The 26,009-nt window shown below is 38.2% G+C and overlaps 1 protein-coding gene across 6 annotated transcripts in view; it reads left to right on the top strand.

Moving 5' to 3' along the window:
• Positions 1 to 26,009, top strand: part of CCDC148 (coiled-coil domain containing 148) — a 263,194-nt gene that overhangs the window by 198,971 nt on the left and 38,214 nt on the right. For all 6 annotated transcript variants that reach the window (XM_049888810.1, XM_049888808.1, XM_049888812.1 and 3 more), the window contains one exon: positions 13,090 to 13,208. In XM_049888810.1, coding sequence (XP_049744767.1) covers positions 13,090 to 13,208 — 119 coding nt within the window. The remainder of the gene's footprint in view (positions 1 to 13,089; positions 13,209 to 26,009) is intronic.

The raw sequence follows: 26,009 nt of genomic DNA, 5'->3' as shown, positions 1-26,009 counted from the left end.
ACAATAAAATTACAGAATTAGACAACTCAGTAGAAAGTCAGAGGAGCAGAATCAAGCAAGTGGAAAGCAGAATTGGTGACCTTGAAGATAAAGCACTTGGTACCAATATATCTGAAGAAAAATCAGAAAAAGAATTTTAAAAAATGAAGAAATATTACAAATCATATGGGACTCTATCAAGAGAAATAACCTGTGAGTGATTGGAGTACCAGAACAGGGAAGGATAATAGAAAATACAGAGAAAATTGTTGAAGATTTGTTGGTAGAAAACTTCCCTGTTATCATGAAAAATAAGAAGATATCGATTTAAGATGCTCATTGAACTCCACATAAGGTAAATTTTAAAAGAAAGTCACCAAGACATATTATAGTCATACTTGCCAAAACCAAAGATAAAGAGAATTTTAGAGCAGCTAGGGATAAACGAAAAGTCACCTACAAAGGAGAGTCAATAAGAATAAGCTCGGGCTACTCGGCAGAAACCATGCAGGCAAGAAGGCAACAGGATGACTTATGTAAAGCATTGAAGGAAAAAAATGGCCAGCCAAGAATCATATATCTAACAAAACTGTTTCTCAAATATGAAGGTGAAAATGAGGACATGTCCAGATAAACACAAGTTTAGGGAATTTGTAAAAACCAAACTAAAACTACAAGAAATACTACAGGGAGTTCTTTGGTTAGAAAATCAATAATATCAGGTATGAACCCAAGACTAGAACACTGGACAGAGAAATCAGATGTTAACCCAGACAGGGAAATCACAAAAATAAATCAAGATAAAAAATGCTCACAACAGGGAAACAGTGATGTCATTATGTAAAAGAAGACAACATTAAAATAATAAAGAGGGACTCAGAAATGTAGAGGAAGACAAGCCGATATAAAGAAATAAAAGTTAGGTTTAAACTTAGAAAAATAGGGGTAAATATTAAGGTAACCACAAAGGAGACTAACTATCCTACTCATGAAAATAAAATAAAAGAGAAAATAGAGATTCAGCAGAAACAAAATCAACAACAACAAGTAAAAGACAATATATAAACTACTCAGCACAAAAAATTTAGTGGGAAAAAGAAACTGTCAACAACACACACAAAAAAGACATCAAAATGACAGCACTAAACTCATACCTATCTGTAATTATGCTGAATGTTGATGGACTAAATGCATCAAAAAAGAGACAGAGAGTGGCAGAATGGATAAAAAAAAAAAAAAACATGACCCATCTAAATGCTGCCTATGAGAGACACACCTTAGACTTAGAGACACAAACTAAAACTCAAAGGATGGAAAAAAATATATCAAGCAAACAATAAAAAGAGCAGGAGTGGCAATATTAATTTCTGACAAAATAGACTTTAAAGTAAAATCCACTACAAAGGATAAGGAAGGACACTATATAATGATTAAAGGGACAATATACCAAGAAGATATAACCATATTAAATATTTATGCACCCAATGACAGGGCTGCAAGTTACATGACACAAACTGTATCAGCATTAAAAAGTGAGATAGACAGCTCCACAATTATAGTACGAGACTTCAACACACCACTTTTGGTGAAGGACAGGACATCCAGAGAGAAGCTCAATAAAGACACAGAAGATCTAAGTGCCACAATCAACCAACTTGACCTTATACACATGTACAGAACACTCCACCCAACGGCAACCAAGTATACTTTCTTTTCTAGTGCCCGTGGAACATTCTCTAGAATAGACCACATATTAGGTCATAAAGCAAGCCTTAGCAGAATTCAAACATTGAAATATTACAAAGCGTCTTCTCTGACCATAAGGCCATAAAAGTGGAAATCAATAACAGAAAAAGCAGGAAAAAGAAATCAAACACTTGGAAACTGAACAATACCCTGCTCAAAAAAGACTGGATTATAGAAGACATTAAAGATGGAATAAAGAAATTCATAGAATCCAATGAGAATGAAAACACTTCCTATCAGAACCTTTGGGACACAGCAAAAGCAGTGCTCAGAGGCCAATTTATATCAATAAATGCACACATCAAAAGAAGAAAGGGCCAAGATCAAAGAATTATCCCTACAACTTGAACAAATAGAAAGAGAGCAACAAAACAAACCTTCAGGCACTAGAAGAAAGGAAATAATAAAAATTAGAGCAGAGCTAAATGAAATAGAGAACAGAAAAACAATTGAAAGAGTCAACAAGACCAAAACCTGATTCTTTGAAAGAATTAACGAAATGGGTAAACCATTGACCAAATAACAAAAGAAAAACGAGAGAGGAAGCAACCCGAATAAGAAATGAGATGGGTGATATTACAACAGACCGAACTGAAATTAAAAGAATAATATCAGGTTACTATGAAAAACTATACTCAAACAAATTTGAAAACCTAGAAGAAATGGTTGATTTCCTAGAAACACACTACTTGCCTAAACTAACACAAACAGAGGTAGAACAACTAAATAGACCCATAAGGAAAGAAGAGATTGAAAAAGTAATAAAAAATCTCCCAACAAAAAAATCCCTGGCCCGGACGGCTTCACTGCAAAGTTCTACCAAACTTTCAGAGAAAAATTAACAGCACTACTACTAAAGGTATTTCAGAAAAGGGTGGAATACTCCCAAACTCATTCCATGACGCCAGCATATCCCTGATACCAAAATCAGGTAAAACTACTAACTCAGTGCCATCTAGTCGAAGACACCACAAAAAAAGAAAATTTCAGACCTATATCCCTCGTGAAAGTAGATGCAAAAATCCTCAACAAAATTCTAGCCAATACAGAAAGGGCCGCATGAACCAGAGACCTACATCATCCTGAGACCAGAAGAACTAGTTGGTGCCTGGCCACAATCGAAGAATGCCCTGACAGGGAGCACAACAGAGAACCCCTGAGGGAGCAGGAGATCAGTGGGATGCAGACCCCAAATTCTCACAAAAAGACCATACTTAATGGTCTGACTGAGACTAGAGGAATCCCGGTGGTCATGGTCCCCAAACCTTCTGTTGGCCCAGGACAGGAACCATTCCCAAAGACAACTCATCAGACATGAAAGGGACTGGACAGTGGGTAGGAGAGAGAAGCTGATGAAGAGTGAGCTAATTATATCAGGTGGACACTTGAGACTGTGTTGGCATCTCCTGTCTGGAGGGGGGATGGGAGGATAGAGAGAGTTGGAAGCTGGCAAAATTGTCACGAAAGGAGAGACTGGAAGGGCTGACTCATTAGGGGGAGAGCAAGTGGGAGTACGGAGTAAGGTGTATATAAACTTATATGTGACAGGCTGACTTGATTTGTAAACGTTCACTTGAAGCTCAATAAAAAATAAAAAATAAAAATTCTAGCCAATAGAATTCAACAACATTTCAAAAAAATAATTTACCCTGACCAAGTGGGATTCATACCAGGTATGCAGGGATGGTTCAATATTAGAAAAACAATTAATGTAATCTATCATATAAAATACAACAAAAGACAACAATCACATGATTTTATCAATTGATGCAGAAAAGGCATTTGACAAAGTTCAAAACCCATTCTTAATAAAAACTCTCAGCAAAATACGAATAGAAGGAAAATTCCTCAACATAATAAAGAGAATTTATACAAAGCCAACAGCCAACATCATCCTAAATGGAGAGAGACCGAAAGCATTCCCTTTGAGATCGGGAACAAGACAAGGATGCCCCTTATCACTACTCTTATTCAACATTGTGCTGGAAGTCCTAGCCAGAGCAATTAGGCTAGATAAAGAAATAAAGGGCATCCAGGTTGGTAAGGAAGAGCTCAAAGTATCTCTCTTTGCAGATGACATGATCTTATACACAGAAAACCCTAAGGAATCCTCAAGAAAACTACTGAAACTAATAGAAGAGTTCAGCAGTGTATCAGGAAACAAGATAAATATACAAAAATCAGTTGGATTCTTCTATACCAACAAAAAGAACATCGAAGAGGAAATCGCCAATTCAATACCATTTACACTAACTCCCAAGAAGATAACATACTTGGGAATAAATTTTACCAGGGATGTAAAAGACCTATACATAGAAAAGTACAAGACACTTCTGCAAGAAACCAAAAGAGACCTATATAAGTGGAAAAACATACCTTGCTCATGGATAGGAAGACTTAACATTGTAGGGAAATTCTACCAAAGGTGCTCTATAGATACAGTGCAATTCCAATCCAAATTCCAACAACAATTTTTAATGAGATGGAGAAACAAATCACCAACTTCATATGGAAGGGAAAGAGGCCCCAGATAAGTAAAGCATTACTGAAAAGGAAGAACAAAGTGGGAGGCCTCACTCTACCTAATTTTAGAGCCTTTTACACTGCCACAGTAGTCAAAACAGCCTGGTACTGGTACAACAACAGATACTTGGACCAATGGAACAGAATTGAGAATCCAGACATAAATCCATCCACATATGAGCAACTGATATTTGAAAAAGGCCCAAAGTCTTAAATGGGGAGAAGACAGTCTTTTTAACAAATAGTGCTGGCATAACTGGATATCCATCTGCAAAAAAATGAAACAAGATCCATATCTCACACCATGCACAAAAATGAACTCAAAATGGATCAAAGACCTAAATATAACATCTAAAATGATAAAGATCATGGAAGAAAAAAATAGGGACAGTGTTAGGAGCCCTAATACATGGCATAAACAGTATACAAAACATTACTAACAATGCAGAAGAGAAACCAGATAACTGGGATCTCCTAAAAATCAATCAAACACCTATACTCATCCAAAGACTTCGCCAAAAGAGTAAAAAGATTACCTATAGACTGGGGAACTCTAAAATCTACATGATACTGCAAAAACTCAACTACAAAAAGACAGATAACCCAGTTAAAAAATGGGCAAAGGATATGAACAGACACTTCACTAAAGAAGACATTCAGGTATCTAATAGATACATGAGGAAATACAATCATTAGCCATTAGAGAAATGCAAATCAAAACTATATTGAGATTCCATATCACTCCAACAAGGCTGGCATTAATCCAAAAAACACATAATAATAACTGTTGGAGAGGTTGAGGAGAGACTGGAACACTTATACACTGCTGGTGGGAAAGTAAAATGGTACAACCACTTTGGAAATTGATTTGGTGCTTCCTTAAAAAGCTAGAAATAGAACTACCGTGCGACCCGCAATCCCACTCCTTGGAATTTTTTCCTAGAGAAATGAGAGCCTTTACAAGAACAGACATATGTACACTCATGTTCATTGCAGCACTGTTTACAGTAGCAAAAAGATGGAAGCAACCAAGGTGCCCATCAATGGATGAATGGATAAATAAATTATGGTATATTCACACAATGGAATATTACACATCGATAAAGAACAGTGATGAATCCATGAAGCATTTCATAACATGGAGGAATCTGGAAGACATGCTAAGTGAAATTAGTCAGTTGTAATAGGACAAATATTGTATAAGACCACTATTATAAGAACTCGAGAAATAGTTTAAACAGAGAAGAGAATATTCTTTGATGGTTATGAGAGGGGGAGAGGGTGGGAGAGGAGTATTCACTGATTAGATAGTAGATAAGAACTAATTTAGGTGAAGGGATGGACAACACACAATACAGGAGAGGTTAGCACAACTGGACTATAGCAAAAGCAAAGAAGTTTCCTGAATCAACTGAATGCTTTGAAGGCCAGTATAGTAGAGGCGGAGGTTTGGTGACCATGGTTTCAGGGGACATCTAAGTCAATTGGCATAATAAAATCTATTAAGAAAACATTCTGCATCCCACTTTGGAGAGTGGCGTCTGGGGTCTTAAATGCTGGCAAGCGGCCATCTAATATGCATTAATTGGTCTCAACCCACCTGGACCAAAGGAGAATGAAGAACACCAAAGATACAAGGTAATTATGAGCCCAAGAGGCAGAAAGGGGCTCATAAAGCAGAGGCTACATTAGCCTGAGACCAGAAGAACTACATGGTGCCCGGCTACAACCAATGACTGTCCTGACAAGGAACACAACAGAGAACCCCCGAGGGAGCAGGAGAGCAGTGGGGTGCAGACCCCAAATTCTCATAAAAATACCAGACTTATTGGTCTGACTGAGCCTAGAATGGCCCCAGAAGTCATGGTCTCCAGACCTTCTGTTAGCCTAAGACAGGAACCATTCCCAAAGCCAACTCTTGAGGCAGGGATTGGACTGGACTATGGGGTAGACAATGATACTGGTGAAGAATGAGCTTTTTGAATCAAGTAGACACATGAGACTATGTTGGCATCTCCTGTCTTGAGGGGAGATGAGAGGGTAGAGGGGGGCAGAGCTGGCCAAATGGACACAAAAAGAGAGAGTGGAGGGAAGGAGCGTGCTGTCTCATTAGGGTAAGAGCAATTAGGAGTATATAGCAAGGTGTTTATAAATTTTTGTATGAGAGTCCGACTTGATTTGTAAACTTTTGCTTAAAGTACAATAACAAAACAAGAAAAAAAAGAAAACAAACCATAGAAACCACTTTTTTGGTTAAGAAGGGGAGGAGATGCCACACGGGGCTCTCTGAGCAGGAAAAAGGAGAGGAAAGAAGGGAGCGAGAGAGAGAGAAGCAACAAAAAAAGCCACAAAAACAATATCAAAGGAAAAAAAAATACAACCCCCCCCACACAAAAAAAATGGCTCTAAAGGGGCTGGCTGGTGAGGGCAGGGCGGACCCTAGTGGTAGTGAGCTGGAACGTGGCACAGGCCTTGTACAGGGAAGAAGGATGGGGGATAGGAAAGTGTATATCTGTGGTTACTGGGTGCTCTGTCTCCTGTTGGGAGCTCCATGAAGTTGCCTTCCTGTACTTCCTGTCTGTGGTTTTGGTGGCTATAGTCCAAGATGGCAAATCCAGCCATGTTAACTGGTGGGGTACCTCTACTCCGTAGCTTTCCTTGTTGTTTATTCTCTGTCAGTTTCTCTTCCATTAGGTGCTTGATCGAGTTCTTTATTCCTTCATTTGGTGCTTAGTGCTCCAGGATTGACCTCTGTGTCTGTTTTACTTAGTTTTTCAGGCCTTTGCTGCAGAGGCAGCATAGTGCTTCTGTCTGTAGTGCCATGTTGGGCCCCCATATTTCAAAACTATTTTGTGTCTAGTTAAGTGTTATGCTCTTCTCTAGAATAAGTCATTAAAGCCTTTGAGATAATGAGCTGGGAGCAATGTTTTTTTGTTCAAAGAGTTAACATCACACAGATAGCTTGCAATGAGAGACCACTGTTTTCCTATTATAATGCTTCTGTCCTAACTTACTGCTTTCTAGTAAACAAGAAATTTTTGCTTTATGCTTAATCATAGTAGTTGAACTAAGAATGAGTGAAGAAATACAATTTCATGGTTATGTAATTAGTCCAAATTTTTTTTTAATTAAACTTTGATGTACTCTAATACCGTAAACATCATAGTTACTAGTGGACTTTTTAATAAGAAATAATGTCTTTGGCAGGTTACAAAAGTAAGGTAGGATATAAAATGATCTTAAACCCTGTGAGAAATAGCATAGCATTATTTTGGCTCATAAATCTATATACAGAATAGTTTATTTACATTTTTATTGGCTCAACTTTACCAAAATGAACAAAATGTGGGGCTGTGAAAGAGTAACATCTTGCATCTAGTACAAATTGGAGGTTATAAGAGGAGATGTGGAATAATGTGGGTTTGTTATGTTTTTCAGAAAAGCAAGCTTTTTTTTTTTAGAAACCTCATCTGGAAGTCAAAAGATGAGTTTTAAATTCTGCTTTTATCACTTGCACTAACTTCCATATTCCCCTATCATGGGATGTTAGAAGGATCACTCAAAAAGTCTAAAAAATAATGTGTTTAAAATCTGTGTCTCAACAAATATCCCAAAGGGCTAGTTAAATGCCCTTAGTTTTGACTTTAATTTGAGGCTTGCAAAGCCAGTAATTCTTGATACACACTTCCTGCTCCTATTAACTGATGGAAAGTGAATGGAACTGTCCTTAGGGAAGTACTTAGTTCAGCCTTTACCATCTTGCAAATAAAGCTGCTGGCCTGCATCCCATCCACATCGTCATTATTATTGGACCAGAGACCAGAAGACATATCCACTCATCTAACAATGAACAATTAAGCCCTATTATGTGTCAGACAATATACAAGGTATTAGGCATACAAAGATGAATAATGTAGATCAATACGGAAAGTGCTATGATAAGGATGCGTAAATAGTGCAATAAAAAATACCTGTTGCGATCGAGTCAATTCCAACTCACAGTGATGCTATAGGCAGAGTAGAACTGCCCCATAGGGTTTCCAAGGAATGACTGGTGGATTCCAACTGCCAACTTTTGGGTTTGCAGCCAAGTCCTTAATCATCATGCCACCAGGGCTCCAAAAGTGCAATGGAAGTGTCTTAGTTACCTAGTGATGTTATAACAGGAATACCACAAGTGGATGGCTTTAATAAGCAGAAGTTTATTCTCTCACAGTTTAGGAGGCTAGAAGTCTGAATTCAGGGTGCCAGCTCCAGGGAAAAGCTTTCTGTCTCTGTCAGCTCCAGGGGAAGGTCCTTGTCATCAATCTTCCCCTGGTCTAGGAGCTTCTCAGTGCAGGGACCCCAGGTCCAAAGGATGCATGCTCCTGGCTCTTCTTGCTTAGTGGTAATGAGGTCCCCCGTCTCTCTGCTCGATTCTCTTTTTTATATCTCAAAAGAGATTGACTCAAGATACAACCTAATCTTGTAGATTGAATCCTGCCAATTAACATAATTGCATCTAATCCTACCTCATTAACCTCATAGATATAGGATTTACAACACATAGGAAAAATCACATCAGATGACAAAATGGTGGATAATCACACAAAACTGGGAGTAATGGCCTAGCCAAGTTGACACACATTTTTGGGGGACATAATCCAATCCATAACAAGAAGGTATACCTAGCTCTGTCTAGAGGAGGGGAAGGAGGAAGGACGAGAAGGCAAAGCTAAAATTGACTCTTAAGGATGAACGGGAGAGATTTACAGGGCAATAAGGCAGGAAGAGTATTCCAGGAATATAGTAAATGCTCAAATGTGTCTATAACAATCTAGTGCAGAGCTTCATGAAAAAGAATCAAGAAACATAAGGTAGGACAAAGAAAGGAGTATAACACACCGTGAGCAAACTCCATGGTTCGTGTAGACTAATAGTCCTATAGACTACTTTCTTCTCTGAGTCTTTGATGTCCTTCTTTGTCTTTTGTACAGATAAGTAGAGACCAATAGTTGTATCTTAGATGGCTCCTTGTAAGCTTTTAAGACCCCAGACACTACTTACTACATTGAGATATAGAACATACACTTTATGAATGACATTATACCAATTAACTATGGTCCTAAGCCTTCAAACCAAGAAAATCGATCTTGAAAAGTGTTTGCTTATGTCTAAGAAGTATCCATAACTGTGTCCCCTATGTAATTTATTATATGTATGAATATACATGCGTGCACACACATACCTGTTTGTACATATATGCCTGTAGTACATCTATCTGTGCACACATATGTACCCATGTATTTATACCCATGCACGTACTTGCCTAGATGCATATTTGTGTAACTGAGCACATATTTTTTGGTTGTTGTTGGTGTTGCTGCAAAATCATATTTGTCACATCCTTTACTGAAAATGTCCTTTCTCTTGTGTACTTCTTAGTGACATCATTTACCTTGGGCAAGTTGTGTGCACTTTACCTACATTCAATGCTACCTTTCCCATCACCAATAATAACAAATGTCTACTATCTCAACAGTGCTTCCACCCATCACTGGTAACCACCAATGAGCATTGGTCTCTGTGTGTGTATGTATATGTGTGTGTGTATGTATACATGATATATGTATATGTATATATATATATTCATTCCTATCTTCTTATAAAAGTGTGATCATACAATATTTGTTCTTTTGTGATTGGAATATTTCACTCAGCGTGACGTCCTCCAGGTTCATGCACATTATGTTTCAAGGACTCATCATTATTTTTTATGGCCACATAGTAGTTCTTTATATGTATGTACTACATGTTGTTTATCCATTCATCCATTGTTGGGCATTTAGGTTCTTGACATGTTTTTGCTATTGTGAATAATGCTGCAGTGAACATAAATGTACATATGTCTGTCTGTGCCTCTTTTATTAGATCCCTAGGGTATATACCTAGGAGTGGGATGCTAGATCATAAGGTATTTCTATTTCTAGCTTTTTGAGAAAGCACTGTACCATTTTCCATAATGGTTGCATGTACCATTTTACAGTCCCTCCAGTAGTGGATAAGGGTTCCAGCCTCCCCACATCCTTGCCAGCATTTGTTTTCTGGTTTTTGTTTTTTTTTTTAAATCGGTGCCATTTTGAAGGGGTGAGATGATGCCTCATTGTAATTTTGATTTGCGTCTCTCTAATGTTTAATGGCTAATGGGAAACCCCGGTGGCATAATAGTTAAGAGTTATGGCTGCTAACCGAAAGGTTGTTAGTTCAAATCCACCAGGCACTCCTTGGAAACCATATGGGGCAGTTCTACTCTGTCCTATAGGGTCACTATGAGTCCAAATCAACCCAATGGCAATGTTTTTTTTAATGGGTAATGATGGTGAGCATCTTTTCATGTGTTTGTTGGCTGCATGAATGTCCTTTTTGGTGAAGTGCCTGTTCATGTCCCTTGCCCATTTTTTAATTGGGTCACCTTTTTTGTAATTGAGTTGTTGAAGTTTTCTTTATGTTTTAGAGGTTAGACCTTTACTGGATATGGCATTCCCAAAGTTGTTGTTTTTTGGGTTTTTTTTCCAAGTCAGTAGGCTGTCTTTTTACTCTTTTGATAAGTCTTTCTTCTTTTTCGGAAGGGATGGAATAGGTCAACATCATCCTATTCATAGACACTACATATTTATATACACATCTTATTACATGGTCCTACAATTCTTTTTTTTAATTTTATTTTGTTGTTATTGAGAATATACTCAGCAAAACATACAATTCAACAGTTTCTACATGTACCATTTAGTAACATTGATTACATTCTTCGAGTCATGCAGCCATTCTCACCCTCCTTTTTTTGAGTTGTTAACTCCTCATTAACATAAATTCACTGTCCCCTGGGATTGCTATCTAATCTTTCGAGTTGCTGCTATCAATTTGATTCCATATAGTAGTTCTTAAAAGATCTTAATGCTCAAGGCAGACATTTTTTACTAGTTAAGCAAAACCATTGTTTGGTTTTAAGAAGACTTCAGGGGATAAATCTTTTATGAGCGTAAGTATTTAACTCTTAGGAGGTTCTAGTTATCTAGTTTGTCCTCTGTTGTTCATGCCTTTGTAATTGTGTTTGATAAGCAATTTGAAAAAACATTAGGCCTCGTACTTTTGCCCCTATGTTATCTTCCAGGAACATTATAGTTTTAGCTTTAACATTTAAGTTTTTATTCCACTTTAACTTAGTTTTTGTGTATGGTGTGAGGTATGAATTCTGTTTCATTTTTCTCCAAATGGATATCCAGTTTTGCCACCATTATTTGTTAAAGAGACTGTTTCTTCCCCTTTGTTGAAAATCAGCTGCCCATAGATGAATTCATTTATTTTGGGGTTCTCAATTCTATTCCATTGGTCTATGTGTCTATCATTGAACTACTATCAAGCCATTTTGATTACTTCGGCAAAAAACATAGTATTGTTTTGAAACCAGGAAGTGTGAGGCCTCCTACTTTGTTATTATTCTTCAATATTGTTTTGGCTATTTGGGGCCTCTTTCCAGATAATTGGTGATTATTTTTTTCATTTCAGTAAATAATGTTGTTGAAATTTGTATTGATATTGCATTATATTTATAGATCACTTTGGGTAGTATTGACATTTTCACAATGTTATATCTTGCAATTCACAAACACAGAATGTTCTTCCATTTACGTATGTGATCACTTTACATTGAGCTCATCCACTTACTCACTAAACATTGAATGCATGTTGCTATTGTGGCTGCAGGCATTGCAAGCCCTGTGCAAAAATGGTATGTCTGTGGCCATCTCACTGGGGATGCTTCTTCTGGTTCCCTTAGAGTTCAGACGTTGTGTTACTACTCTGAGGGCAAGTCAGGAAACCACTTACATTTTCATATTCATTTCTTGAAAGAGAAAATGCTGTATCCGGAGTGAGGCTAACCCATCCTCTACAACAGACCTTCTGTTGGCAATCACTCTGCTAGTTTTCACCAGAGATGTACTCTGTTCTCACCACCAAGGTCCAGTCTCTTGACACAGATACAACATGACAAGTCAGACTGGTTACACGGGCCTCTGTAAAATAAACATTAACTTCAATTGCCCCACCACAACAACCACTTCTGCATTAGGGAACCCTGAGCAATAGTTTCAGCCCCATGAAAATAACATACATGTGAACACTTCCTGTTTTCCCATATTGCCTCTATTTTCAGAGAAGAAAAGTAAAACATTCCTAATAAGGACAATGCTTTCACCTTTTGGCTCTTGATAAGCTTGACCTTTATTTTACCACATAAGTCAGAACTAGTATATACCACAACCCTGCTAATTTTTTTCTTTTCTTCCTTCCTCCCACCTATCTCCTGCCACTTCCCCAGAAGCCTAAAGCTTTCAACATCCTTTTCAACATCCATTAGCATAAATAAACTCATGCTTTTAGAGTAAAAATAATTTTAATGCTATATTTATTAAAGACTGCATTACTATAAGAGGATAAAAATATTAGGTAGACTATATGCTTTAGAAGTAATAACATGCATTTATTGTGGTTCCCTGAAAGTCAGTTATTTTAGCCATAGAGTAAAACATTAGGGCTCAGCACAAGTTACATTTCCACTTCAGAAATTCTCAAACCATGCAGTGTCTCAGAATACGTACTTCCATGTTTTAATTTACTTTCCTGCTGCCGATATATTATAGGCAGATCTAAGAAAGATAGAAAGAAACAAACAAAATATGAAGTGCCATTTAAATTCAATTTTTTCTCTGTGAACCAATGAATACTGTTATTATAGATTTTCTCCTTGTTCTATTTTTACATACCCGTTAATTTAAATTTTTTGTGACATTTATATAATAGATAAGAAAATACTGGGCTAAGAAAGAACAGAAATGGCAAGAAATGGAAATGAGAGATCTTCAGCATCTAGAAGAACTGAAGAAATTAATGGCTGAACAGTCAGTGAAAGACAGAGAAAGGTAAAAGAAAAAATTTACATTGTGTGGCAATGGAGGTGGTGAACAGCATCTTCTTTAATTTGTTAGGATAAACAATATCAGAGGGGACGTTTTTCTACATTTAATGTATCCTTATAACATTTATATTCACAAATGGATAAAATGATATATTTTAAACTCTCATATTCACACCAAACTAAACCCATTGCTGTTGAGTTGATTTTTTTTTTTTTAATAGCGACCCTATAGGACAGAATAGAACTGCCCCATAGGGCTTCCACAGAGCAGTTGGTGGATTGAAACTACCAACCTTTTGGTTAGCAGCTGAGCTCTTATCCACTGTGCCACTAGGACCCCTGTATTTACATACGAATTTCCAATTTCCCATTTTGTTCCTTAGATAAATTTCTGGTTTAAATCCCCACAGAGGATTTTATAGTATTTGATTGCCCACTGTATGCATGAAATGATACTGGCTACTGCAGTGATTTAATATTTTGACCCAGAGAAACTGTCATTCAGATAAAAAGGGAGGCCCATTAACTACGACTGAGGGTCGGGAAGACAAGATACAATTACACAGTACTATATGGTATTCATTATATTTAAGGTGTACCCTCTATATGAAAAATCTGGGTTCCTTATAATCATGTAACTTAAAAGTTGGAAAGGACAGTTGGGATCAACTATCCCAGCCACCTCATTTTATGAATGAACACACAGAGGTATTAAAATTATTTTTCCAAGGTTATTATATCAATCAGGACACAAGAACAACTCAGTAATTTTAACAACAACAACAAAAAAAAACCCATTGCCATTGAGTCAAATTTTAACAGGGAAAGTTTAAAGACTTATTAACTGTAACAGGAAATCTCTGTTACATGAAGAGATAAAGAGAACTCTAAATAATACCCTAAAGCTGAGGGAGAGTTTCCATGGAAGAAACAAACTTGAAAGTAGGACTGTCCTCTCCGAGGTTAGAGAAAATGTGATTGTGGCCCGCTGGATGGCTGAGAAGTTTTGGGGTTGCCCCAGGCCAAAGCTGGCCCACATTTGCTAAGCAATCAGGAAACATCTGTCTTGGGTGCTGGCAGCCAAGGTGGTGAAGCCATTGGGATGTCTGCAAGACTTTCTAGGGATCTGCCTAGGGGGGTGGCTCTCATTTTGTTGGGTTGCTAACCATGGAGCTACTGCTAGAACTCCATGACTGCAAGTACCACTGGGTGTTGCCAAGCATGCTGGTGGCAGCTGCATGGTGGGAGCAAGAAGGTAATCACTGGAACTAGGAAGTAAAACTTCTTCCTTCTGCAGTGTTCCTCCTTTCTGATAAAGCTTAACATTGTGTCAGCTGCAAAGGAGAAATAAAGGGCCCAACTGCATTTTCACAGAGCAGGCAATGAAGAGTAACTTTGGAGCTGAGGGACAATAAATTGGTAACTAAACCAAAAAACCAAACCAGTTGCCATGGAATCAATTCTGACTCATAGTGACCCTGATAGGACAGAGTAGAACTGCTCCATAGGGTTTCTGAGGAGCACCTGATGAATTTCAACTATCGACCTTTTGGGTAGCTGTCTAACTCTTAACCACTACTGCCACCAGGGTTTCCTAAATTGGTAACTAAGCCTTAATTATCTAGTTTAGCTAGCTTCTTAATGATCTTTACAAAAGATAAATGGAAGGAGCTTTCATTTTATAGCATGTCACAACAGTGGCATCACTAGGGTTGGTGTCACCCAATGTGGTAACTCATGGTGTCACCCACCTAAGTTTCTCTTCCCTTCCCCTGCCCCCTCCTGCCAGGGTGGGTGGGGCTGGCTGAAGAACTCCCCCAGTAGGTGAAGCAGCCTAGCTTCACCCCACCCTACACAGGGCTGAGCGGTACACTGTACAGCCCCTCCCCTCCCAGCTCTACTTCTCAGGGCTCTCTGAAACTCCTCCATTCTCCCACTGGCCAAGGCAGAGACCCTCCTCTCCACCCAATGACAGGCACGCAGCGCCCCTGTCTGCACCCTGACTGACAGGGGGGGCGGGGGTTGATGATGAGTTACCACACTGGGTGGCACCAGCTCTAGTGACTGGTGGGTGCTGACAGGGAGTTGACAAGTTACTGCACTGGGTGACGGGTGACGGCAACCCTAGTGACACCACTGCCTTGGAGGTACCTCCCCCGCAGCAGCAGCCTGTTTGCCGCCACCACTGCTGCCGCCGTGGACCCTGGAGTCATTCTGGTATCACTCCATCTGACAGTGTCAGGGGATGTGGTCTGCACCCCCTGAACCTCCCCAGTGATGCTACTGTATCACAATAAGTTTCCTTTAAATAGTGATCTTCCTTCATGAATTTATGTAAGTTAGGCATTGTTAAAAAAAAAAAAAAAATTGCCCCTTAAACTTATACCTACCTTTGGGAGGTATAATCATTTTATACAATGAGGTTTACTTGTATCTAGAAAGCTTCCTTTGTGATCTTTGGGATGTTATCTCAAGCTCCAGTCATCATGGTTGCAGACTGGATTTGGAGTTCCAGATAGATGCCAGGCAATTTCTAAGAATTTTCTAGGTAAAATTCACATTATTTTCTAGGTAGCTTAAGATTTTAGAGCTGAGTATAATCTATTACCAAGAGAAACCAAGAATATAGCAAAGCCAGAGGTCAAGGCTAGGTTAGGCAGCCAATGAGAAGCCATAAAAACAAGCACAAACCAAGATGTAAGCAAATGCCAGAAAACAGGTCATCCTGTGGGTCAGAAACATAGAGGTGGACAAGAATCCCCAAACAGTGAAATACTAAAGGACAAAGCAAAGGCAGTTGGGAAAAGGCTGGTTAGACAGTCTGAAACTGTGTGCCAGGGAAACAAGCAAGAGCCACAGAAATTAAAACCCATTGTCATCAAGTCGATTCCAACTCATAACAACCCTGTAGACAGAGTAGGACTGCCCCATAGGGCTTCTAAGGAGTGGGTAGTGGAATCCAAGTGCCGACCTTTTGGTTAACAGCCTAGCTCATAATTACTGCACCACTAGAGCTCCACAGAAATTAAAGTGGATGGGAAAAGCAGAACAGATGTGGGGTCCCAGAATCTAGGAGACACATTTCTAATGGAATCACCCCTCATAGCCAGGGGGCTTCTTTAATCACAGTGTTATTTCAGTCTTTCCTTTCTGTCCCAATAATTATCAAGATTAACAGATTCAGGACTTCAGTTGAGAAGAAGAAAAGGAAAATCAGATCAATCCATATTACATAACAAAAAAAATTGGCACTTCACATCGTGACAAGACTACTAAGAGCTAGGAACCAGGGCGTTAATCTTAAATCTTCTTTGAATTGTGTATGACCTGGGAAAGCCATTTATTTAACTTCCCCAGGGCTCTATTTTGTTCTCTTTAAAATGAAGAAGTTGAAATAGGTAACTGAGGGCTACGTGAGGCTACCAACTTTTAAGAGTCTATGATCTGTATGCTCAACTCCTATGGAAATACTTATGGAAATACTACAGATTTGGATAATTACGGATCCAGTGCTTACATGCCAATGAGGATGGCCTTTAAAACATCAGGAGGTTGTGTTCTTTTGTAATGATCCTGACACTAAGAAACTGGCGTGATTGTTTAAAACATGTTCCTGAACAACTGAAATAAAATTCGAAAACCACATGTTTGATATGTTAACTGTAGACACATTTGTTTTTCATATCAGAATAAGAAGGCTTGAAATGGTTTCCAAATCTTAAAAATGCACACGCACAGCCTTAAGGGTGTAAAAGCTTCTGTTATTTCCTTTTTCTATTTTTTAAATTCTAGGATTAAGCTTCTTAAAAACAATATTCATAAGTAAGCAGATATATCAGGTTGGGCTATATGAAACTTCCATTTTTCTAGGTCAAGTGGACAGGTTAGGAAAAGGCTGCCCTCCTGAATGGTGCAGTCCTACACAAAGCTTGGCAAGCAGAGGGCTAGCTGGATGTCATCCCCATGTATACCCCTGGTCAGACATCACTTTTGCAAAGCACAAACTTCAATAATGGATGGTATCGTTGTTAATAGACTTACCTAATTGTTTAAAAATACCATATATCATTTCTTTTAAAATTTAATTCTGTACCCAACTGGAATTTATTTTCTTTAATGACATGGAATAAGTGTCTGACTGCCTTTCTTTTTTTTGTCCAAATTGATAGCTATCTCAATACCAATTATTGAATGATTCATCCTTACCCACTGATTTGAAATGCCATGTTTATCATATATTATGTTTTCTAAATATACTTTTATATCCATATGGACTCTTGATTAGATTAAATAAGAACTGATCTATTTTTTAATAGTTCTACATCAATTTCATGCTATTTTAATGTTTCGTTATCCGGTAGAACAAGCCTTCACTCATTGTGCTTTTCAGAAACATCTTGGCTATTCTTGTGTCAAATTTCATTTAAAAACCTTGTTGATTTTTTGCAGTGAATTTTTGTTCAGGAGAGCTGACATAGACACCAAATTTTATATCCAATTTAAGAGTATGCTTCTGGAATGGCTCTCCAGTTCCAGTCATTTCTTAGGTCCTTTAGAAATTTCATAGTTTTTACTAATGAAGTCTTGGAAATTATTTTGGAATAGGTAGAAATTGGTGACAGAGAAACCAATTCAAAGTTTTGTGATAAAAAGTGGCAGTGGGGATACGGAGGTGGTACAAAGCAGAGAGATGTTTATTATTTAGACTAGATAAAGTTTGGTAACATTTCATTGAGGATGGAGTTTGACGAAGAGAAAGAAGGAAGCATAGCACTGAATATTTTGAAACTTTTTCTAGCCTCTTGGGTTGAAAGCTTTAGTTATTTTGTTTTTAATTGGTTTTCCAATAAATTCATTTACCTATAGGAGATATATATATACATTTATCTTTGAGCACATTCTACAGGGTTCGGAATGTAGTTTTATCTAATTTCTAAATGTTTGCTTTTCATTTTTGATGTTCCTGTAATAAATTGGGGGACATTGGGGTGCTTGTGAAAGGCAAGGTTGCTGATACCTTTCATTTTTTCTATTTCTTTAATTTGCATGTCGTTTTATACGAATGTGTAAAAATTCATCATACTTTATGGGAAGCTATTAAGCACTGCTTTCTTAAATAAAAACCAATTCAAGAATAATTTATATATCATAGGTTCACTTGTTTTAAGCAACCAATGTAATTTTTAGTAAATTTACAGAGTTGTGCAACTATCACTAGAGTCCAGTTTGGGAACATTTCCGTCACCCCAAAGAGATCCTTCATGCCTATTTGCATTAATTCCCGATCCCACTCCCAACCCCCAGCAACCACTAATCTATTTTCTGCCTCAATGCATTTGCCTTTTTTGGACATTTTATATGGATGCAATGCAGCTGGACTTTTTCACTTAGTTTAATGTTGCGGTGCAATGGATTGCTTTTGCGTGACCTTTCTCAACATGGTCTTATAATTCCCACCGAGGTGATTGGGTGGGACTGTGCGGATAGGGTAATTGTAGCCCCCCAAAGGGATTGGTCTGTTTTGCCATCCCATTGGGCTTGAAATGAGCCACCACAGAGGTGGGAAAGAGAGGATTTCACCACCACCAAGAAAGAACAGCCAGGCGTGAAAAGCAAGTCCTTTGGACCCAAGATCACTGTGTTGAGAAGCTCCTGGACCTAGGAGACAGAGAGCGAGCTGTAACCCTGACGGCAGGGAGAAGCTGTGGCAGAGAAGCAGTGGCAGGAGGGGCCATGCAGCAGACTTCCCAGCCCACAGAGCGAGAAAGCTGAGGGCCTTTGGTCAGAGGCAGAAGGCTGGGGAGAGGCATGCCTATGAGCTCAGCTGGGAAGAGGCTGTCCTGATGGAAGAACTGTATTCTGAGCATTCCTAAATCTGAATTGTAACTTGTTACTTTCCTAAAAAACCCAGTAATCGTGAGTATTGTCTGTGAGTTCTGGGTGGCCATTGTAATGAATTATCAAACCCAGCGGAGGAGTAGAGAGTGCTGTGGGAGGGACAACTGGTGCCAGAATTGGTAAAGACGGCAGAGAGAGGAGGCATGTCTGACCTCTACCTCATGGGAATCAGCCTTGGGTTGTTGATCTTGATTCTCCTTCCTCCTTGAGAGGTTAGAGGAGGCCAGTACCTCCCCCATGCTGTTTTTACAACTGTTTTTGAGGTTCATCCATGTTCATTAGTTCGTTACTTTTTATTGGTGAATAGTACTTCACTTGAACATTGTTTTTTAAATCTGCTTTGCAAAGTGATAATAGCTTTTTCCATATTTGTGAGAGATTAATACTGATGTGTACAGGATGGTGATAAAAGCAGGGTTTCAAAGTTATGTAAAATATGTTTTCCATTCTATAAAAGATTTAAATGTGTGTCAAGGTCAAATATTCACTCACACTACTTTCAGATGAATAACAGTAGCTTCCTTTTTTATTATAGTGCTTTAGGTGAAAGTTTACAGCACAAATTAGTTTCTCGTTCAAAAATTTATACACAATTATTTTGTGACATTGGTTGCAATCCCCATATTGTGTCAGCACTCTCCCCCATTCCTTTTGCACCCCAGGTTCCCCGTGTCCATTCATCAAATTTTCCTGTCCCTTCCTGCATTCTCATCTTTGCTTTTGGGCAGGTGTTGCCCCCTTGCTCTTATATACCTGAATGAACTAAGAAGCATGTTCTTCATGTGTGTTGTTATTTGTTTTATAGGCCTGTCTAATCTTGGCTGAAAGGTGGACTTCAGGCGTGGCTTCGGATCTGAGTTAGCAGGGTATCTGGGGGCCATAGTTTCAGTGGTTCCTCCAGCCTCTGTCAGACCAGTAAGTCTACTCTTTTTATGTGTGTGCGTGAATTTGAATTTTTTTCTACATATTTTTTGAGCTCTGTCCAGAACCCTCTATTGTGATCCCTGCCAGAGTAGTCAGTGGCAGTAGCTGGGCACCATCTAGTTCTTCTGGGCTCAGGCTAGTGGAAGCTATAGTTCATGTGGTCCATTACTCCTTTGGACTAATATTTTCCTTGTGTCTTTGGTTTTCTTCATTCTCCTTTGCTCTGGATGGGATGGAGCAGATAGATGTATCTTAGATGGCAGCTCACAAGCTTTTAAGACCTCTTAGGGATTAAACTGTGTCCCACAAAAATGTGTGTCAGTTTGGCTAGGCCATGATTCCCAGTATTGTGTGATTGTCCACCATTTTGTCATCTGATGTGATTTTCCTGTGTGTAGTAAATCCTACCTCTATGATGTTAATGAGACAGGATTAGAAGTAGTTATGTTAATGAGGCAGGACTCAATCTACAAGATTAGGTTGTATTTTAAGTCAATCTCTTTTGAGATATAAAAGAGAGAAGTGAGCAGAGAGATGGGGGGACCTCATACTGCCAAGAAAGTAGTGCTAGGAGTAGAGCATGTCCTTTGGGCCTCAGGGTCCCTGCTCTGAGACACTGCTAGACCAGGGGAAGATTGATGACAAGGACCTTCCTCCAGAGCCGACAAAGAGACAAAGCCTTCCTAGGAGCTGGTGCCCTGAATTCGGACATCTAGGCTACTAGACTGTGAGAGAATAAACTTCTGTTTGTTAAAGCTATCCACTAGTGGTATTTCTGTTATAGCAGCACTAGATAACTAAGACAAGACCTCAGATGCTACTCAACAAAGTAGGATGTAAAACATTTTCTTTATGAACTATGTTATGCCAGTTTAGTTAGATGTCCTCTGAGATCAAGGTCCCCAGCCCTCAGCTCCAATAACTTAGTCCCTCAAGGTGTTTGGATGTACCTAGGAAATGTCAATACTTTGCCTTGGTCACATCGTGCTGACTTCCCCTATATTGCATGTTGTCACACCCTTCACCAAAGTTAACACTTGTCTACTATCTAGTTAGTGATTTCTCCTACCCACCTCTCTCCTCCCTCGTAACCATCAAAGATAGTTTTTTTTTCTGTGTGTGAACCTTTTCTTGGGTTTTTATAATAGTAGACTCATATTCATGTTTTGTGAGTGACTTACTTCACTCAGCATAATGTCCTTCAGATTCATCCATGTCGTGAGGTATTTTGTGGATTCATCATTGTTCTTTATTATTGCTTAGTGTTCCTCGTGTATGTACCATAATTTGTTAATCCATTCATCTGTTGTTGTTTCCATCTTTTTGCTATCGTGAATAATACTTCAGTGAACATGGTTGTGCGTATGTCTATTTGTGTGACGTCTATTTTTCTTTTTTTTTAGGATATCTTCCTAGGAGGGGGGTTGCTGGTCTTATAATATTTCTATTTCTAGCTTTTTAAGAAGGTGCTATATGGTTTTCCGTAGTGGTCGTACCATTTTACATTCCCACCAGCAGTGCATAAGAGTTCCAATCTCCCTGCAACCACTCCTACATTTGTTATTTTCTTTTTTTCTGCATTGTGCCAGTAAAGTCAGGGTGAGATGGTATCTCATTGTAGTTTTGATTTGTATTCTCTCCAATGGCTAAGGAGGAAACCATTGTGGCATAGTGGTTAAGGGCTACTGCTATTAACCAAAAGGTTAGCAGTTCGAATCCACCAGGCACACCTTGAAACCCTATGGGGCAGTTTTACTCTGTCCAACATGGTCACTATGAGTCAGAATTGACTCCACGGCAACGGGTTTGGTTTTTGGTTTTAATGGCTAACAACATTGCGAGCATTTCCTCATATGTCTGTTAGCCACCTGAATGTCTTCTTTGGTGAAGTGTCTGTTCATATCCTTTGCCCATTTTTTGATTGGATTATTTGTCTTTTTGTTGTTGAGGTATTGAAGTATTCTATAGATTTTAGAGATTAGACCCTTGTTGGATATGTTATAGCCAATTTTTTTTTCTCAATCTGTAGGTTCTCTTTTTACTTTCAAATGTGCAAAGAATAGTAGCTTCTTAACTTCTCTGTAAAAGATCTCAACTTCCTTATGAGTCCCTTCCTGCAGCATGGTGGAAAAATAGTAAACTTTTGAATTAAAAGTTTCTTAGATTCTTTCATTTCAAAATGATCTCATTTCAGAGTATATCAATATTTTTTGAGGGAGAAAGTACAAATTCCAATCTCTTTTGAGGGTAAAGCAACCTACTCCAATGGAGGGCCAGTATAGCTGGTATGCCTGCAGGTTTCGAATCCCATTACCCTTGGTAAATTGGTCCCCCTCCTCCACCTCCCCAGGGTGTAATGTAGTGTGGTCCAATAGAAATATTATGTGTCACATATGTGATTTTACATTTTCTAGTTGCCAATTAAAAAGTCAAAGAAGTGAAATTAACTTTAATAATATATTTTATTAACCCAATATGTTAACATGCCATCAACATAAAAATTATTAATGAGTTATTTTATATTATTTTTTTCTTTTTAAGTCTTTGAATTGAACTAGCCACATTTTAAGTACAGAATAACCTCATTTGGTTAATGGATACCTTATTGCATAGCAGAGGTATAGGGTAAAACTTAGCAGCCTACTCCAGTGGAGGACTGGGTGACTGATCTGCCGTGCAGGTTCTGACTTCCTTCAGGGCTCTTGCTATCCTTGTCAGGATTTCCTTTGTACCTCTTGTCTATGGGAATGGGCCTCGGTCCTCATGGAATCTGTTAATAACATAACCAGACATATTTAGCCTTACAATATGGACTAGTATATTACCTTTGGTCCTAAGGGTCCTCTCTTCAGTAGGTTTCTCTTTCCTTTTCAGGTCTTGCCAGCCCCTAGTCTTCCCATCACCTGGTGAGTCACTTGGAAGATTCTGGATCTTTAATAAGACCTTGTGCAATCCATGGGAGATAAATGTTTTCTCATAGTATCTCTAGATACCTCCTTCTGTTTCTGTGTCATGTTGGACAGGATGTCATGATAAATGTAGGTCTTTTCTGAAAGGCATTTTATGCCAGAGAAATTAGAAACTAGCCTCCTGTCCTTGGATTTTCCTATCTTAATATTTCTCCTAAGTCCCCAGTCATCATGTTCTGATCCACTAAAGGGTAGAAAGTGATGGTGCTAGCATCTGAGCACTTCATCTCTCTCTTTTTTCCCATAAAAACTGGGTGGCTGTAGGGAAATATGATTTTCAGGGAAAATAAGAAATATATGAAACCAATATTTTCAAAGTGTTATACCGGTAGTATCAATACAAAGTCTAGAAAGAAAATAACTCTATGATAACATTTTTTGTCCCTAGATAATGAAATAAGGACAATTTATATATTCTTAATTTTTACAAATTTTTATAATGCACATATATTTCTAATATTAAAAAAAGTCTTATTTTTGAAATAATAAATAAAATGTACTTTTCCAGTATCACTGATTGTCTGGCTGTGTGCTTCAAATTGATAGGCAAATTGGAAAATAATGTGAAATGTATCAAAGTTTATATACTGATCCAAATATAGGAGTATTAAATAAAAGATGCTCTCAGTTTTTTAAGTAACAGAAATAGCAGTCTCTAAAACAGACATACACTTTTAAAAAATATTTTACTATAATGTTTCTACCTTTTATTATCTAATTTCTCTAATTCTACAGTCCAGATCCTATTCTAGCCATCCCACTCCCATGCTATTTGACCTCCTTTGGTCCTCCCCAATGCCTTCTTTTAAAGCCTTGCTCTGATTGCACGTAGTTCCCACAGCCTCCCTAGACAAATCCTGTTGAAGCCGGGTCCTCAGCCTGATCACTACAGTTGTATGTAGTTCTGTATGGTTGTCATGGTTCTGTGATGATCCTACTTCTTTTGTTTTAAACGTAGTTTCACTGTCTCCAAAAACACTTTTCTTACTGAGTCTTACTTATGTTTGGTAATCAGATTCTACCCACAAGGAGGAGTAGAAAGCAAGGATATCTAAGGTCACATCTCATTGCCATATTTTCTTAGCATCACTGCTTCCTATTACCACTGAAAATTGCAGAGCAAACAAGCAGAAATTAGGTCGTCCTTCCACGCACTGGAGTACTCTCTCCCCTTGTCATTATTACATTTTGTAAATGCTCATTAAAATGCTCAGTCTCTCTTTTCTGAAGTTCAGCTCTCTTGCAGTTAACATACTCCGTATTTGCCCATTATTTTTTCTTACAAGGGTGAATATAATTGTGGGCTTTCATTTACTTATCTTTATTACTACTTCTTGTAAGTTGATAATAACCTACCTTTTCCATTTTATCTCCTTTGTGATAATTTTTTTTTTTAAGAAAAATTTAATTACATGCTTAGAAAGTAATTCTAAATATTTCTACATGCAGATTTACTTAGCTAAGCCATTCCTCTGGATATCACTGCATAACCAGAAGGCTGGAGTTGAGCACAACCAACAAATGGAGAGTTGTAAGATCTTTATTGGAAACTTGGTGGCTCCATGGTTAAGCTCGCGGCTGCTAACCAAAGATCAGCAGTTGGAATTCATCAGACATGCCTCAGGAGAAGAATGTGGCAATCTGCTCTCCTAAATATTACAACTTGGAAACCCTATGGGGCAGTTCTACTCTGTCCTATAGTATCGCTATGAGTTGGAATCAACTCAGCATACAAGAAGACCTTTATCAGTCAATACTAATGTAATACAAGAGCAGTGGTTCTAACCTTTGCTACATTAGAACCACCTGGGAAGATTTTTAAAGTTCTGGCGCCCAGGCTAGACTCCTGACCAATTAAATCAGAATCTCTGGGGGTGGGGCTTAGGCCTCAGCATATTTTGTAAATCCCCAGGGAATTCCAAAGGGCTTCTAAGTTTGAGAACCAATAGACTAGAGTTCTTTCCATACTTTCTGAAGTGTGGACCCCAAATCATCTACTGGGTTCTTGACAGGACTCCACCTTTTGTAGGAATGCCCATAATTTCTGTTTTCCCAATGCTGTACCTTCACTGAAATAGTTCAGGGAGGTCATGTGGGTAAAACTTCATATTCATGGAGAAGTTTACCAATTCTAGAAATCCTTGTAAAGCACAAATCTTCCATGTTTTTCTTTAAGCAAACACTTGTCTGTGTGCTTTAATATGAAGAAGGCATTGCTATCTATAGTAACAGATACTAGTTTTTATTTTTTCCAAAATAACAGAGTTTTTCTGTGTGGTAAAATAATAAACATTTGAAGTTTAAGATTGAGATGACCATTTGGGAAGGAAGAGGCTAGAGCCATCTGCCTTTCTAACACTAAGTTGGCTTTGCTAATCTAGTATGTGCTGGGGTGCTTGCCAACAGCAGGGAATTGACAATTATTGCATTTTCTAAGTAGTAAAACCAGATGTTTCTCTCTATTTTCCAAGTCTTTTCTTAAACAATTGCAAAATTCAGCATGTTGTATTGGAAGACATCAAGGGCATTTAAAGTGGGCTCACAGTCCAATCTTTGAAACTTTTAAAGAGTATATTTAGTAAAGAGACTTGAACAGAAACTTTACAAACATTTGTTATATTTTTGCTTCTCGGCATGAGACTTCCCCGAATTAGTGGGAATGCTCTTGTTCATTAAATCTCTATCAACCAAATCCCCATTCTTAGTGAATGTGCCAAATGATGTAGACCAAGGATATCTGTGAGCCATTAAATGGATATAGTTCTTAGTAAGACTGCCTGTTTTAGTTTTTAGAAAAATGCTATGCAAATCAGCATTAATTAGAAGGACTGAAAGTGACATCAATGATAACCATATCATCTTCCAACTTGGAGAGGTAATTTTTTGGGAAAAAAAAAGAATAACACTTATAACTTGGTCATTAATATAACATAACTAAAAATGTGCGTATGTGTATTCGTGTGTTAGAAAACAGGACATGGATACACATATCATTTGGACATAATTGTGGTAGC

The sequence above is a fragment of the Elephas maximus genome, chromosome 6, assembly GCF_024166365.1.
Source record: "Elephas maximus indicus isolate mEleMax1 chromosome 6, mEleMax1 primary haplotype, whole genome shotgun sequence".
In the NCBI taxonomy this organism is placed as follows: domain Eukaryota; kingdom Metazoa; phylum Chordata; class Mammalia; order Proboscidea; family Elephantidae; genus Elephas; species Elephas maximus.
This window is presented reverse-complemented; position numbering and strand designations above follow the sequence as displayed.